Genomic DNA, 15,008 nt, shown 5'->3' with positions numbered 1-15,008 from the left:
GTTCAATTTAAATGTGCCTTTGATCGATTTTCATTTTTCCGGTTGGAATTTCTCTGGCTTCCTTTTCCGAATCAGACAAACTTTCATCAGCCGACTCCAGAATGCCATTATTACAATATAATTTCACCTGGACTGGTTTTCTAGATACTCAGCCTTTGCCAACCATGATCATGATTAAGCCTGCGTATCGATATAAGACTGGAAGTGTTTAATTGCACCGGTCACAGATGTTAAGGGTGGCTTTCCATCTCTTTGCGTGAAATCTAGGCATATTTTACCTTATACAACTCTAGTCAGCTTATCAAAGCATTTATAGGTTGAGTGTCCAAGATCATTTGCACAAAGTCATTAAGTTATTCTCTTGTTGCGTGATGAAATATTTATAGAAAGCCTTTTGCTGATCTAGAAGATTGCGGAGATTACTGAGAGAGAAACAACGTCCTCCTCAGATTTCTTGGGTACCATTTTAAATCTGAGAGAAATCAGGTCAGTGCCACAAACTCAAAACACCAAAACCAAGTTAGAGCTGCATTATTCAAACAAATTCAACACTGTTGTGGTTATGCAGCTATGGGGAGACAGGACTACAACAAGCAACAAGCTATGCAAACAGAGTGCCGGACTGGACTTACCCACTGAAGCAAAGTCTAGACAACCGAGCAGTTGTGAGAATGCTTGCGTTAGGTAAGGTGAGAAAAAGAGCTAGACGAGTAAAGTTGGGTGACTGGTAAATCCTTTATAGAGATGTGAGGTGTAATCCAGACAGGAAATGTAGAGACTTGCTTTGAAATATGCTGGAGACCTATTTTGATGTAATCCGTGGATAGGTAAATCTTGAAGAAAGATGTAAAAAAAAAACAAAGCTCCGGCAAGACCGTTCAAATGCAACACAGGTCCTGTCGCTACAACAGGGATTACAAATCTAAAATTGTAGAGTACTGACCCAAATCAAGAAAAAGATACATCTTCGTCCCAAATGTTATGGAGCTCACTTTTATTTATTTATTTTATTTATTTATGAAGCTTTCCATTTAACGAGACAACTAGATTTATAATTCTTTTATTTGTTTTTTTTTTTTTTAACTATCTGAAGACATTTTATGTTTTCTTCTTTGTCTCACTCAGGGACATCAAACCAGACAACATCCTGATGGACATGAATGGACACATCCGGCTGGCAGACTTTGGCTCCTGCCTCAAACTAATGGAGGATGGAACAGTGAGTTCAGTGTGCCACCCAAAAACTAAACCTCTCTCTGCTCTCAGACTCAATCACTCAGTCTTTAGTATCACATATAGGGAAACTGGTTTGCAGTCAAGTCCACATGCATAGCATAAAACACACAAGAAAGAGCAAAAAACATTTATCTCCAACACCCACAGTCCCATAAAACTTCCTCTGTTATAATCTGTACAGAAAATGGAGGACAAAAGTGCATTGTAGTATGGACTACCAGTTGTAGTCTGTCAGAGGATAAGGTACAAGATATGAAAATAAGAACATGATTAAAGTGTTGTTCTTGGTTTTATTATCGCCTTAAGCTGCAGGCCAGATTGGGTTTATTTGCATTCATTCATTTTTTTTTTGTATGGTTAAGTTTCCAATCAGTCTGGTTGTTTGAAAGTGTTGAAACAAATGGTTCTATCTCAACTTTCTATCTGTAAACTATTTTATTGTGCCATTTTTTTAGCGACAACAGTTCAAATCCTCCTCACATTTCTCCTATCTCATCCTAAAAGGACCCTTTAGGAGCATGAGAGTTATATGTAGGTTGTAATCTTTCTCTATGCAACATCCCAGGTTCTGTGTAAGAAATTTTGGTTCTTTGAAATCTTGCAGTTGAGCCTTCAAGAGAAGCTACGTTTAGGAATGAAAACAACCACGCTTGTGCTTGGCCAAAGTGTGCTCAGGCTTTCATCTCCATGCTGCCATTTTTTTGCAGCTGTCAGGCCAGCAAGCCACGACTGCCTTTATGCAAAGGAAAGATCAAGAGTTGAACAATCATTAAGTCGCAAATTATGTGGTAAGAAAGGGATATTTTTACCTATGATTCAAGAAAGTGTCCCACAGACTATTTTTCAAAAATAGAGCACCTTGGGACATTCCCATGTCATGAGAAAAAAGGTTCCAAGTTTCTCATTGGAACAAAGGGAGCAAAATGGAGATTTTAAAAGTTTCATTTGGAAAACGCTTTGGTGTGAGAAATAATATCTGTATATGAACTTCTACTGAATCAACTTATCTAGATTTTTTGAGGACAATATAGTGTTTGACCATAAAATTGCAAGTTTAACTCTCCTACAAAATGAGACGTCTCCACAAATCATTACAGGGCAAGGTTAATTGTGTCTGCTCCAAAATAAATTTATAGCGATTTGATACAATGTTTTAACCATTCTGCATAAAAACTTTGAGGGGGTGGGTGCCCACCTTCAAACTTTAATGGAACTTCATAGGCGCGCAGCGCTTTGCATAACTGTAAAAACAGAAAGAAAGAAGAAAGCATGGCAAATGGAAAGTGAGGCCTTTCTGTGCTGAAAAATGTGTATCCCTCCACTACTTCACTCTGGGAAAGCTATAAGGTAATTGCCCATAATGAGGTTATGATTATGAAAGATGGGAATGTCATCATGCCAATACTCATGTGTTTTGATGGCTATACATACTGAGAGCCAAGCATTAAGTATGTCTTGAATTATAACCCCAAAATTCTCCTTTATAGTTTTCAATTGAATATTTTAATTAATAAGATGTTGCAATATCAAAGGACACTCCATCTTCTCTTTGATGGAACACCAAGTTGTGCTGGAAAAAAAAAGAACACAACATGGACAAAGAAAGAACAGAAAGTAGACAAAGCATAAATGACCTAAAATAAGCCTGAAAGTTTGGAACCTCCAGATGCCCTAATACTTTGTATCTTTGTAAAGTTGTCAACATAATTCAAACAGACTTATGGTGCCAAATGAACTTATGACTGTCTTCAGCTTTTTCGACTAACCACAAGCTGTAGCATGGTGAACGGAGAGACCTCAGTGAAAGTAAGTTTCGCAACTCCCAGAAAGGCAGCCATTTTCCTACAGTGGTCACAGTGCCAGGAGCTGCCAAACCCAGGCCAGCACTGCAGGGCAAGCTTGAACAGCACCTAGCAATAAGTCCTACTGCCATTTTTATGCTGGCTTCTGAAAGCTATTTTAAACCCTTTAAAGCCCAATGATCATTCGATTAGATGCTGGCTTCTAACAATAATATTGTCTTTATAATAATAAATTATTGCTTTTATCAGTCATTGATTCAAGGTACAGCGCTATAACACGTATACCATTGTAAAGCATAGACTCTTCGCACATGCAAAAAAAAAACTTAAACTCAGTAAAACCACTAGAGATAACAAAATAAATAATAAGGCAGTCTGCCCTCCCAAGGAGGGCTGAAATTGACACCCCAGGTTGCTGATTACAGTATTTTAATATCCAAAAAATGTCTGCAATAAGGCAAATGGCTGCTATTCCTCCTCTACTAGGATTTACCTAAACAAATTACTCCCTGAGCCAAAACAAATGAATCCACTGTTTGTACATCAGCTAGGAAAAGTCAAGTGCATTATTATAGATTGAGCTGAATGTCTTTTCAGGAGCACCTGAAAACAAGCATTTCTGTATATGTATGCAACTTCAAATGTGAAAACTGCTCAAATGCTGTTTTTCTCAATAAGCAACTTCCAGTGAAAAATCGACCCTCTGTACAATCTACACATCATGACTCTTGCCCTTGCTGGAAACCACGTTATATGTCGCAGTTTCTTGACAGTCTCATATTCTTCAAGATCATTTCTACAGCTTTCAAAATTAGTTTTCGGCTTCTACCTAGCTGAGAGATTCTGTTGCATAACCAGCAACTTGCAGGAGGGCGGTTTTGCAGAACACGAGGTACAGCTTTGCGCACACACCATCTATTGTTTATAAGGGCTTTGTTCATTGGCAGATGCTTACAAAAGCCAAATCATGGCAAGCAAAAATAAGAGAAGGACTTTGAAGAAAGTATTGAAGGAATTGGCTAATAGTAGTGACAGTGAAAGTGAGCATCACCCTGGACTGGGAAGCTTCGACTCTGTAGAAGCAGAAGCAAACAGTGCCTTCGGGAAGTATTCAGACCCCTTCACTTTTTCCACATTTTGTTACGTTACAGCCTTATTCTAAAATGGATTAAATTCATTTTTATTCGCACCAGTCTACACCCAATACCCCATAATGACAAAGCGAAAACAGGTTTTTAGAAATTTTAGCAAAGTTATTCAAAATAAAAAACTGAATATACCCCATTTCAACAGACAGAATTCACGAACAACTTCACACGTCCACACAATAAAGCCCCAAACTTAGGGGATTTTGAGTTTTTTCCTTCTTAATTTTCCTGCCTGATTACATCATCACAAATGCTCCAGGCCCACAAATAATATGTCTCCCATTAGACATTTAGGTACATCAGCCAATAAAAACATTGGAAGCACACACAAAATGACATATAGAAGTGCACTTGTTTAAAAGAGAAGAACTTTGCTGTTCTTATGTATCCTTCACTAGTAGCTCACCGGGTAGCGTGTCTACACAATTGGATGAGTGACAGGCTAGGTTCGAATCTCCCCTCGGACTCATGAAAACTTCTTACTCACTGCCTTGCTGAGTAGCTAAAAATGAAAAATTTTAACTATTGCTTTTGCATCTGTATAATCTTTGCGGGAAACTCATTTATATTTCTGAAATACAACTAAAATATACCCACACTTTAAATATGCATCCTGCCGATCAAGTCGGGGTCACCAAACTGTAAGGATTTAACCATGGTCACAGAGAGGAAGACAAGTTTATTTAGATTTGTTCGCAAGAAGGAAACCAAGTTTATCGGACTCCAAAATATATAATGTGGATGCGAATACTGGTTTGCGTATACGTGTATTGACTGGGGTGTGCTGAAATTGTGGGTGGCAAGACTTGTACCCTGGAGAGCAAGACTGTCTACTGATGCCAGGCATTCATCTAATTGTTTTCTGACACTAAGACCTTCTATCCTGGCAGGTAAAGTGGCTACTCATCCGGGAATCTTGCAAGCAATGTTTTCATGCCATGAATAACCAACTTTAACCTGGAAAATTATTTTCTGGGTTCCAAAACTAACATCTATCTCAGGAAGCCCTAACTAAGGTTACTCCATCTGGTTAGTGAAACTATCTAAATATCCTGGACTATGACCCAATAACTATCCGTCTGGACGCTGAAACTAACATCTGTCCCAGAGCAAGTGCACTTCCGGTCAGTGAAACTATCACTATGTCCGGTGAGTAACCCATATTACGGTGTTACCCCTAAGTCCCCTACTGTATGGCTATTTAATACATTGACTGATCCTCACAGAGATGCACACCCGGGTCAGTGTATATGCAAACCACGTACGTTAGATGCACTGAAAAGGGAAAACAGCTTATAATGAATATGACCATTGACAATATCCAGGGATAGGCAGTTAAAGGTAAACATGATATTTTGCAAAGCAAGACAAATAAAGACTGCTATTCTATGAGAAAAGACTTACAAAGACAAAGAAAAGGAACACAAAGAGATGAATGATGCATGCCCAAATTACAAAATACTCATACAAGAAGACTGTGGTACCAGGAGAACTGTCAAACAGATTTTCCTCCGATGATGGTACTAGGAGAACTGTTAAGCAGATTCTCTTTGATGATGGTACCTCGAGAACTGTTAAGCAGATTCTCCTTGAATGTTTCTTTGGACTTCCCTTAAATGCAATCCTGAGCAAGCCTTCCACTTTACACACTCTCCTGTGCATGCCCAAATAAGGTCTGTACAGGAACACCCTCCCCACCACCAAGAGACACCCCCCCACCCCCCACTCTCCTCCAGGGAGCATACTCCCCTTCCCCTGTAGACACAGGGGAACCATTAAAAATCTAATGAAAATTACAAGATACTTTGTACGATGGAATGTGACCAGATGCTTTTATCTGTCTCTTAGATACTTTTCTATGGAGGCCGAACGTGGTGGTCTTTCTATAATACAAATACTTATGTAGGCAATTTATCATTTGCACACATTTTTCATATCATTCCCAGTAATTTACATGAAAATACATGTAATGCTTTCAACAGTCCATATATGTGGTAATGGTCAACCAGGTTCCCATCTGACAGTCAAAATTTGACCTTACATTGCATTTCCGTCCGTAGGTAACATTACCGGTCGTATAGAAACTGGTGCAAGCTAATGACGTCTTCATGGCAGATATTTTGATTTTCTTAAAAAGTGATCTCAGATGGACCGCCCTTCCGTTTCTACTGTTTGATTCATTTTTTTATTAGACTAATGTCGCTACCCTGCAAAGCCACATTTCTAAATTAATGTTAGCTAGCCCTATATATCCTCTACCAACATACAGACAATTGCTAAATCTGTCGTGTACAGTAGCCCATTAAAAATGCTTCCATTTAAAAATATGACATACACGTTCATTTTTCATTCATGGTAAAGGAAAAATGATTGAATCCATGCTTATTTCTTTCAGCTAGAATGTGTGTTAGAATGCATGGATTGTGTATGCATTTCTCTCATAGCCTACATTTATATGAATTCCTATTTTCACTAATTCATGACAAACACAAAAAGAAATTATATTTGATGAAAAACAAAAAAATTTACAAAAATGTCAGGTTACTCATATATGCAAGGCGCTGTCTATAAGTCATTACTTCAAATCTTGGCCTTCCATTAACAGTGTAGATATCAAAATTGTGCCAAGTTACATGATGCAATATTGCCTTTCTTAGCTCACACAAATTGAACAAGCTTTATTCCAAAGCAATGCTACCCAATGTTTCCTACATTGTTTCAAGTAACATTTGTTTGGTAACAAGAATGTGCCAAGACAACTGCAGGAAAAACCAAAAGACAGCAGGATGTTCCAAAAGACCAGAGGTGAAATGTAGAATGCCTGACCTAGTTTCAGGACTCAGATGCCCACCTTCAGTTAAAAACTGACTGCAAGCTAAAAGAAAGGCACACATTTTATCTACTGAAAGAGAGGAAGCGGGAATGGGATGGATACTTCTCATGACCTGTGAATACTTAATCATTAGGCATGGTCCACGGAATACTAATTTCTTTCCATATATAATTATTGGTTCAGGTCAATCTACAATACATAACATATTTTTAAGGTTATAGGTTAATTACCCCTGTCTCCTAGTGAGCGTTGTGGTGACATTAAATATTTAACGTTTTCAGATCTTTTTGGGAGAATCAGCTTTGCGTGTTATGTGGGTGAGCTACAATGTAATGAGGTCAGGTAATAATTAAACCAAGTTACGATGTCAACAGTGACGCCCTGACTTCCGCTTTTATTCTGGTATGTCCTGATCAGAATGTCCAACTAAATGCACATAATTGTATGATTATGTGGACTGCCAACATAGTTTCCCAGGCCCCCCTATGGACACACATACACTCACAAAGTGACCCCTACTCACACACATAAACACACATTCACACCTCAAATGGCGCCCCCCACTCCCCCCAGTTCCTGCTTTCAGTATCTTACCTCAACATGTCTTATGCTGGCGGGTCTCTTTGCAGTTTCCAAGGGCTGAGAACAAAATTGTGAAAAAATAGTAAATTAGATGTCCGACAGAACCTTGCATCGTCCTTTGCTCTCAAACCATCTGCCCTTAAACTAGCAACAGCGCATTTGGTCATTTCCTAAATGCACTTGCACTTTACACTTCAGACTCCTGCTTCTCAAATCATGGTACTTGAGGGCCAAGAACTTCTGGTCAAGGGCCAAGGTTTTCCACCCTCCCTTTACCTGGGAGTCAGGTGTGAAGACTGCCTGGCCAATCAGTAGCATGAATTGTTCAGTTAATAACGTAGATAAAAGAAAACCAGACCCAATTTAGATTCAAGGGCCAGATTTGAGTATCCCTGCTTACACTAATGGCGCTTCTCCATTGACCGGGACAGCACGGTACAGGACGGCAAGCATTCGTATCCTACCCATGCCGTGTTGCCTGTTGTGCTTCTCCATTACACAACAGACCCGTGAAGGTAGGAGGAGTCATGGGAGTAGTAAAGCGGAGTAATGTGTCCTAAATGTGTAATAATTAACTCTTATATGTATTTCTATACCCTGTACTCTCGTATATTTTCTTGTAAGGGGATGGGACGACATGAAAACAATTTTTACCACCCACCATGTTTTGGAAATGTTCCAACACTCTCGTTTGTCATCACTGTTGCATGCATCACAAAAATTATTTTTATTTATTTTTTTATTTAACTTTTATTTACCCAGGGTAGGTTCGCTGAGCACGGATGCTCATTTGCAGGTACGCCCTGCTTCACGCTCATACACATTCACACCTGGGAGCTGCCCAGTACCACCACAATCCTCTATTATTGGCCAGTGAGCAGCTACACTGGAGGGAGAGGACATTTTTTTAGCCAATTAAATCAGGGGATGATTAGGTGGCAAGTTTTTGTGATAGCCAGATCTGGGTTTTTAGCCAGGACACCGGGGAACCCGCTACTCTTTGCGATAAGTGTCTTGGGATCTTTAATGACCACAGTGAGTCAGGACCTCGGTTTAACATCTCACCCGAAAGATGGCATCTCCTACAGTACAATGTCCCCATCACTGCACTGGGGCATTGGGGTTTATTTGACCAGAGGGAAGATTGCCCCCTGCTGGCCCACCAACACCACTTCCAGCAGCAACTCAGTATTCCCTGGTGGTCTCCCATCCAAGTACTAACCAGGCCCACACTTGCTTAGCTTCAGCCAGTCGGCAGGCGCAGAGTGCGTGGTGGTATGGCTGCTATTACACTACTAACTAACGCTAACATTACAGTGTGAAATATCCACATTATATAATACCACTAACCTATTTAAAGACACTCAGTTTAAAAAATAACATATATAACCGAAATATTTGAGCAGTAATACTTACATAGCAATGATGACATTTTATCTATATTCAGTAGAGGGAGACAGAGACAGTAAATCAATGACAGTTCTATTTGCTTCTGTTTTGCTCCAGAAAACGATGTCAGCTAGGTCTATCAGCAAACGTATGGCTTAGCTATGCCCAGAAGTCCTCAATAATAATGGTATTTTCCAAGAAATTACGAAAAATGATTGACCACGTTTCGTTAGGTGCAGCGTCTTTTACTGCTACCACAGAGTGAATGCGTAAGTGAATGCGATGATAAGAAGAATTTCGGTTACGCTGACCTAAAAAACGCTATTCCAAAAGCAAAATTGTTATAGATCGTTAGAAAGCTTATACTCTCACCTACTGAATAAATGAATTGTCAATCAAGCCAGACTGTACTAAAAAGGGTGACAACGCCGTAAACAACACGTGTGGTATTACGCACAGCTATTTTGGAAGGTACCCAGGCATCACAAATGCGCGTATATTTCACAAACGGATAGTCCAAGACAATATATGACCATTCAGTCACAAAAGGGACATCTCTACGCACAAAGCCAATGGTAAGGTTGTATATTTATTCAATAGTTAGTCCCAGATATTGACTGCAAAATGACATGGTATCATTTAAAAAAACCTTTTCTCGTTTATTTCGTTATTCAGTGAGCAGCGTTTTCACTGCTGTATTGGCATATCTTAGGGCTACTGTCGGGTTTATCTTGTTGCTATGACGGAATACGATTTTTGAGTGGTGAAAGAATATTTTTATGAATGCCAAGATAGACAATATTGTCCATTATGTCATGGGTGGGGGGTGTAGTTGTAGATGAGACTGCAGGGAGGGGGTGCGTGTTAAATGAATGACCAGAGCGACAATGGTGGCGCTGCGAAACTCCGTATTCGGCATAGTTGTCATGTATCGTCTACTAATGAAACTAAAACAACACGTTTTTGTTTTTAACTTATACTTTGGTTGCGGTAGCACTGAAAGTCTGAGTTCAGTAATCTCGGCACGCCGGTGTGCCAACCACTAGGGGCTTTGCGTCAAGAGGTTAAGTGGGGTTTAAGGGGTTAAAATTGTTTCAGTCCTGAAATTTCTGAATTCTGAAGCACGGTGCCCACTCTGCATGTTAACTCCAGACTCTGAACATCTTTAACAGTTTTGTAAATTCTAAAAATATTCAATTATTCACTCAACCCTTTCTTTCACATATTAGCTTTTCTAAGGCCTTGACTGCACCAGCCCACTCTTCACTGCCTATCAATTTGGGAATCAGAATGAAGGCATCCTCAGAAATTTCAGAAAGAAGTTTCAGATGAACAACTCATGTTTATTTGATGCAAAACAAACGTTCCCATACATTTTTGGACATCCAAGGATGTCTGGACAGAAGGGAATCTTCATACAATGTCATTATTGCCCCCTTGTGTTTATGGCAGAATTTTATCTTCAGTCATAAATAAATGTCCTTTGTGATATAAAAGCGCAGAACAACAGAATGAAATTGACTGGCAAATGAAACTGTGCATTGCATTGTGCATATAATTCTTCTTGTTGTTGTTGTCAGTTGAAAGCAAGCTACACCTGTTCCTCCATTCTTTTTCACAGGTCCAGTCATCTGTGGCTGTGGGCACACCTGACTACATCTCCCCTGAGATCTTACAGGCAATGGAGGACGGGAAAGGGAAATACGGGCCAGAGTGTGACTGGTGGTCTTTGGGCGTCTGCATGTATGAAATGCTCTTTGGGGAAACTCCTTTTTATGCAGAATCCCTGGTGGAGACCTATGGCAAAATCATGAACCACAAGGTGAGGAAAGCTAAGCCAAAACAGCAGGCTACTTAAAATCAAATAGGGAAGAGGCACATCTGGAGTACCAACCCAGCTAATAAGGAACAGTTCAACCATGGGGGAAAAACATTTTTTAGTAAGATGACATTATGACAAGTGACCATTTTCCCAGTGTCTTGACTATTGAACTTAATTATTGTTCAAAAATAAGGTCACAAAATGTTTTAATGCATTTTCATACACTTTCATTGGTAACGTCTCCTGATTATCATTTAACTGGACGTGATTAAAAAAAGATTGTGGAGGATACATGTTATTGAAGTTTTCAGAATGTTATTTTACCTAATGAAATCAAGTATTTTGATGTTGTGGTTTCAGTAGGCATTCTGAGTACTTGTACCTGAGCTGCCTTAAATATTTGGTTTAATATTTTGGGCTTTGCTTTATTGTTAGCAGCATATCATCCCCCTGGAAAAGGGCATTTGCTGATCCCTAATTCCTTTCCCATAACCAAGGATGAGCAGGAATTCATATACATGTATTTGGCATGTGTATTTTCATGTATGTATTTTATATACAGTTTAAGGGCGGGACAAAGCAATATATACATCCACCATTTTGATTTTCGTTTATATATAAATAGGAGCTTTGTAAATAACGTTTGTATCTTTTAGTGTATTTTTGCCCATCCCTGCCTGTGACAGACCCCTAACCATAAACCCCCTATGCCTCATTTTTGGGATCACCCTGTAGGAGCGCTTCCAGTTCCCTTCGCATATGACAGATGTGTCAGAGAATGCCAAGGACCTGATCCGCCGGCTGATCTGCAGTCGAGAACACCGGCTGGGCCAGAGTGGAATTGAGGACTTCAAGCAGCACCCCTTTTTCTCTGGCATTGACTGGGATAACATTCGCACCTGCGAGGCCCCCTACATCCCCGAAGTCAGTAGCCCCACCGACACCTCCAACTTTGACGTGGATGATGATTGCCTGAAGAATTCTGTAAGTTGCTCCATGTTCGATATCAATTAATTTACAAAAAATTAATTAAAAATTAAAAATCTGCTGTTGTCAGTTGATTTTCCAATATTATAGTTCAGAGATGTTTAACACGGGCTAATCTGTTTTAACATTTAATGCCAGCTTCTGGTCTTATCGCTTCAGTTAGCCAAATCATTTATTTGAGCTGACCTTTTAATTTTTAATTCTTTGACATTTTAATTCTTACAGTGTGATATGGATGTAAATGCCCTCAGATTAAAGATGACAGTCTGCACTTTAACCAGATAATAATTGTTTCATTTCAAATCTAGTGTGTGAGTACAAAAATTGTGTCACTATCTAAATACTTACAGACTGCTCAGTAAATTACAGTAAACTATAAAAAGATCTTGGAAGTTATTACTGACAAGTCAGTGAAGACATTCTGGTTTGCCTGAGGCCACCACAACTGAAAATTGTTTTTGTTGATTCTTATGAAACTTATTCATATTGTTAGAGCAATGTTTCTCAACCCTGGTGACTGGGCCATCATCAAGCTCTGCAGAAGCCTGATAACGACCCATTCATTTGAATCAGGTGTGTTGGAGCAGGGAGACATCTAAAACATGCAGGGCAGTGGGTCCCCAGGACCAGGGTTGAGAAACACTGTGTTAGAGGGTGCCTTCCAGTATGGGGGTATTATTGTCTCAAAAATAAAGAAATACATGTATTGTAACTGATCCCCAAATAAGTGTTGCTAATCCACAATTAAATGCAGTGGATCCACAAATAAATGCAATTGATTCACAAGTAAATGTAGCTGATGCACAAATAAATGCAGCTGATCCCCAAATAAATGTAGCTGGTGCACAAATTAATGCAACTTCTGCATCCGTCCAGCCATCCATTATGATACCCACTTATCCTGAGCAGGGTTGCGGGGGGTGCTGGAGCCTATCCCAGCATGCATTGGACGAGTGGCAGGAATACACCCTGGACAGGCCGCCAATCTATCACTGGGCACACACACCATTCACTCACACACTCATACCTATGGGAAATTTGGTGTCTCCAATTGGCCTACCTGCATGTCTTTGGTCTGTGGGAGGAAACGGAGTACCCGGAGGAAACACACACGGACACTGGGAGAACATGCAAACTCCACACAGAAAGGCCCCAAGCTGAGATTTGAACCCACAACCTTCTTGCTGTGAGGTGACAGTGCTACCCACTGCACAATCGTGCTGCCCCTAATGCAGCTTATCCACAAATAAATTCAGCGAAAAATGTACATTATTGTAGTTATGTTTTGTAGGGTTATACGATATGTCATTAGGTTGATAGAACTTAGTTGAGTTATTAAATTTAAATTAATGTATATTATTTTATTATTTCAAATTTAATTAGGGGGTCACCCTCAGCTACCCTGTTAATGGCACAGCACTCTGAATACTGAACCCTTAATAACTGGAGATCACCCTTTATCAATCTCAACACTTAAAATTATTTAGAGGGAATTGACCCTCGGCACTTATTAATTCAAATGTTTCTATTTGACTTTGTTGGTGCATCATTCCATCAGCAGAGAGAGAGAGGAAACACAAACACACATATAAAAAAATATATGCTTTAATGACCAATAATTGTTATTATAAGTTAAGCAGTTTGGTTGTAATATGGGATAGGATACTGGCACAGTATAGCACAATACAATTCAGTACGTAGAATGCAGTGACTAGTCAGACGTAGTATTAGTATTAGGGTTCATAAGTGAAACACTCTCTCACAAAGGTTGCTGGGTATCGCTACACAGAAACTCACTATGAATGAACTAATACCATTTTATGCACGTAGCCTATGATTAGTACGAGACAGACAACAATCAGTTACACTCGACTTATAGCACAAAGTTCTTTAACCATACAATTAAGTTTATGGTCTAGCCGCTGTCTTGCTACTGCTGGCTCTGTATGGATGTACACATAAATAGCTAACGGTAGGTTAAACCTCGAATTATGGCATTACTTATGAGTCGGAGTGTGTAGAGGAGTGGAAGAGAGGAAAGAGGGAGGAGAAAGTGATCCCCGAGACCCAGCTGAAGCAGCACGCGCTAAGTTCAAAGCCGGAAGATGCCGCTTGAGACAGGCCAGCTTGATCGGCGACAGTACTTCAAGGCGTAAACACACGGTTCCGAAGTGGTGCGAACACTCTTAAGTCCAACGGTACAGCGATCCAGGGTTACCGAGACACCGAGGCTATATGGTAGCTTCCTAAAAATCAACGTGAGCCATGGCTCGCGTATGGTGGACAAAGTAAAAATTAAAAAAAGAAAAAAGAAGAGAGCTGGCCTCGGTGGTCATTGACTTAAAAACCGAACCGGGAGAGTGCGGTCTAAGCTGTCATTGGCTGTTTGGAGGGCACACCTTCATATCACGTCTGCCTTTACCATTGTGGGGTGGGTTTCAATAACGTTGGTAAATATTTATTCAATTTTGATCTAGTTGCATAATTATTTAGCAATGCAAGAAAGGTGGATATACTTTGTACCCCGACCTTCGTTGTGAGTATTAAAATATACCCATACCAAACATGATTACTTTAGGTTCAGGTTTTGAGACGATGAAGAATTATTTCTAAGTCGTGCAGGCTAGGGAACTCAGAAATGTGATACTGTAATATTCTAATAGCCTGCACTCACTTTGAGTTTTTTAGACCTGTTGGATATTGTAATTGTATTTGCTAATTATTAAATTAGACTTTCCTCCATTTGCCGGTGTGAATGGTGCGGCCTTGAAATACTGACGGTGCCCGCTAGTTGCCGGTGGTGCTCTATAGGGATACGCAGCGGTGATCTAGGCGCCGAGTTGGCGCAGTCCAGAAATATCGCACCGTGGGTGGTTCACACCGTGAGCGTGGTTAACAGCGAATTAACATTTGTTACTATGCCTCCTCTACGTGCAGGGAGGTTGTTAATCCCCCCCGTCATCTATAGCTTTGATCTTGGAGTTATGAGTATCTGGCATGAGGGGTCTGGCGATCCTGAAGGGAAGTGGAAGATAGTGTTGGAATGTTGAAAGTAACAGACACAGGCTCATTTGGGAACTTAGGCAGAAATAAAGCATTTGAGCTCTCAGAGAGTAACTAACTAACACAAAATTAAATAAATGCCCATCTTCACCCTTCCCCCACAGGTTCCAGGCAAAAACAATAAACTAAAACAACAAGCTAAGATA

General features: G+C 40.0%; 1 protein-coding gene across 6 annotated transcripts in view; it reads left to right on the top strand.

Moving 5' to 3' along the window:
- The window catches only part of LOC118229832 (serine/threonine-protein kinase MRCK alpha-like), a 375,259-nt gene that overhangs the window by 147,307 nt on the left and 212,944 nt on the right, over positions 1-15,008 (top strand). For all 6 annotated transcript variants that reach the window (XM_035422277.1, XM_035422272.1, XM_035422276.1 and 3 more), the window contains exons 6-8: positions 1,126-1,219; positions 10,612-10,812; positions 11,548-11,796. In XM_035422277.1, coding sequence (XP_035278168.1) covers positions 1,126-1,219; positions 10,612-10,812; positions 11,548-11,796 — 544 coding nt within the window. The remainder of the gene's footprint in view (positions 1-1,125; positions 1,220-10,611; positions 10,813-11,547; positions 11,797-15,008) is intronic.

This window comes from Anguilla anguilla, chromosome 6, assembly GCF_013347855.1.
Source record: "Anguilla anguilla isolate fAngAng1 chromosome 6, fAngAng1.pri, whole genome shotgun sequence".
NCBI classification, from domain to species: domain Eukaryota; kingdom Metazoa; phylum Chordata; class Actinopteri; order Anguilliformes; family Anguillidae; genus Anguilla; species Anguilla anguilla.
Note: the sequence above shows the minus strand (reverse complement) of the source record. Positions and strands in the feature narration are given on the sequence as shown.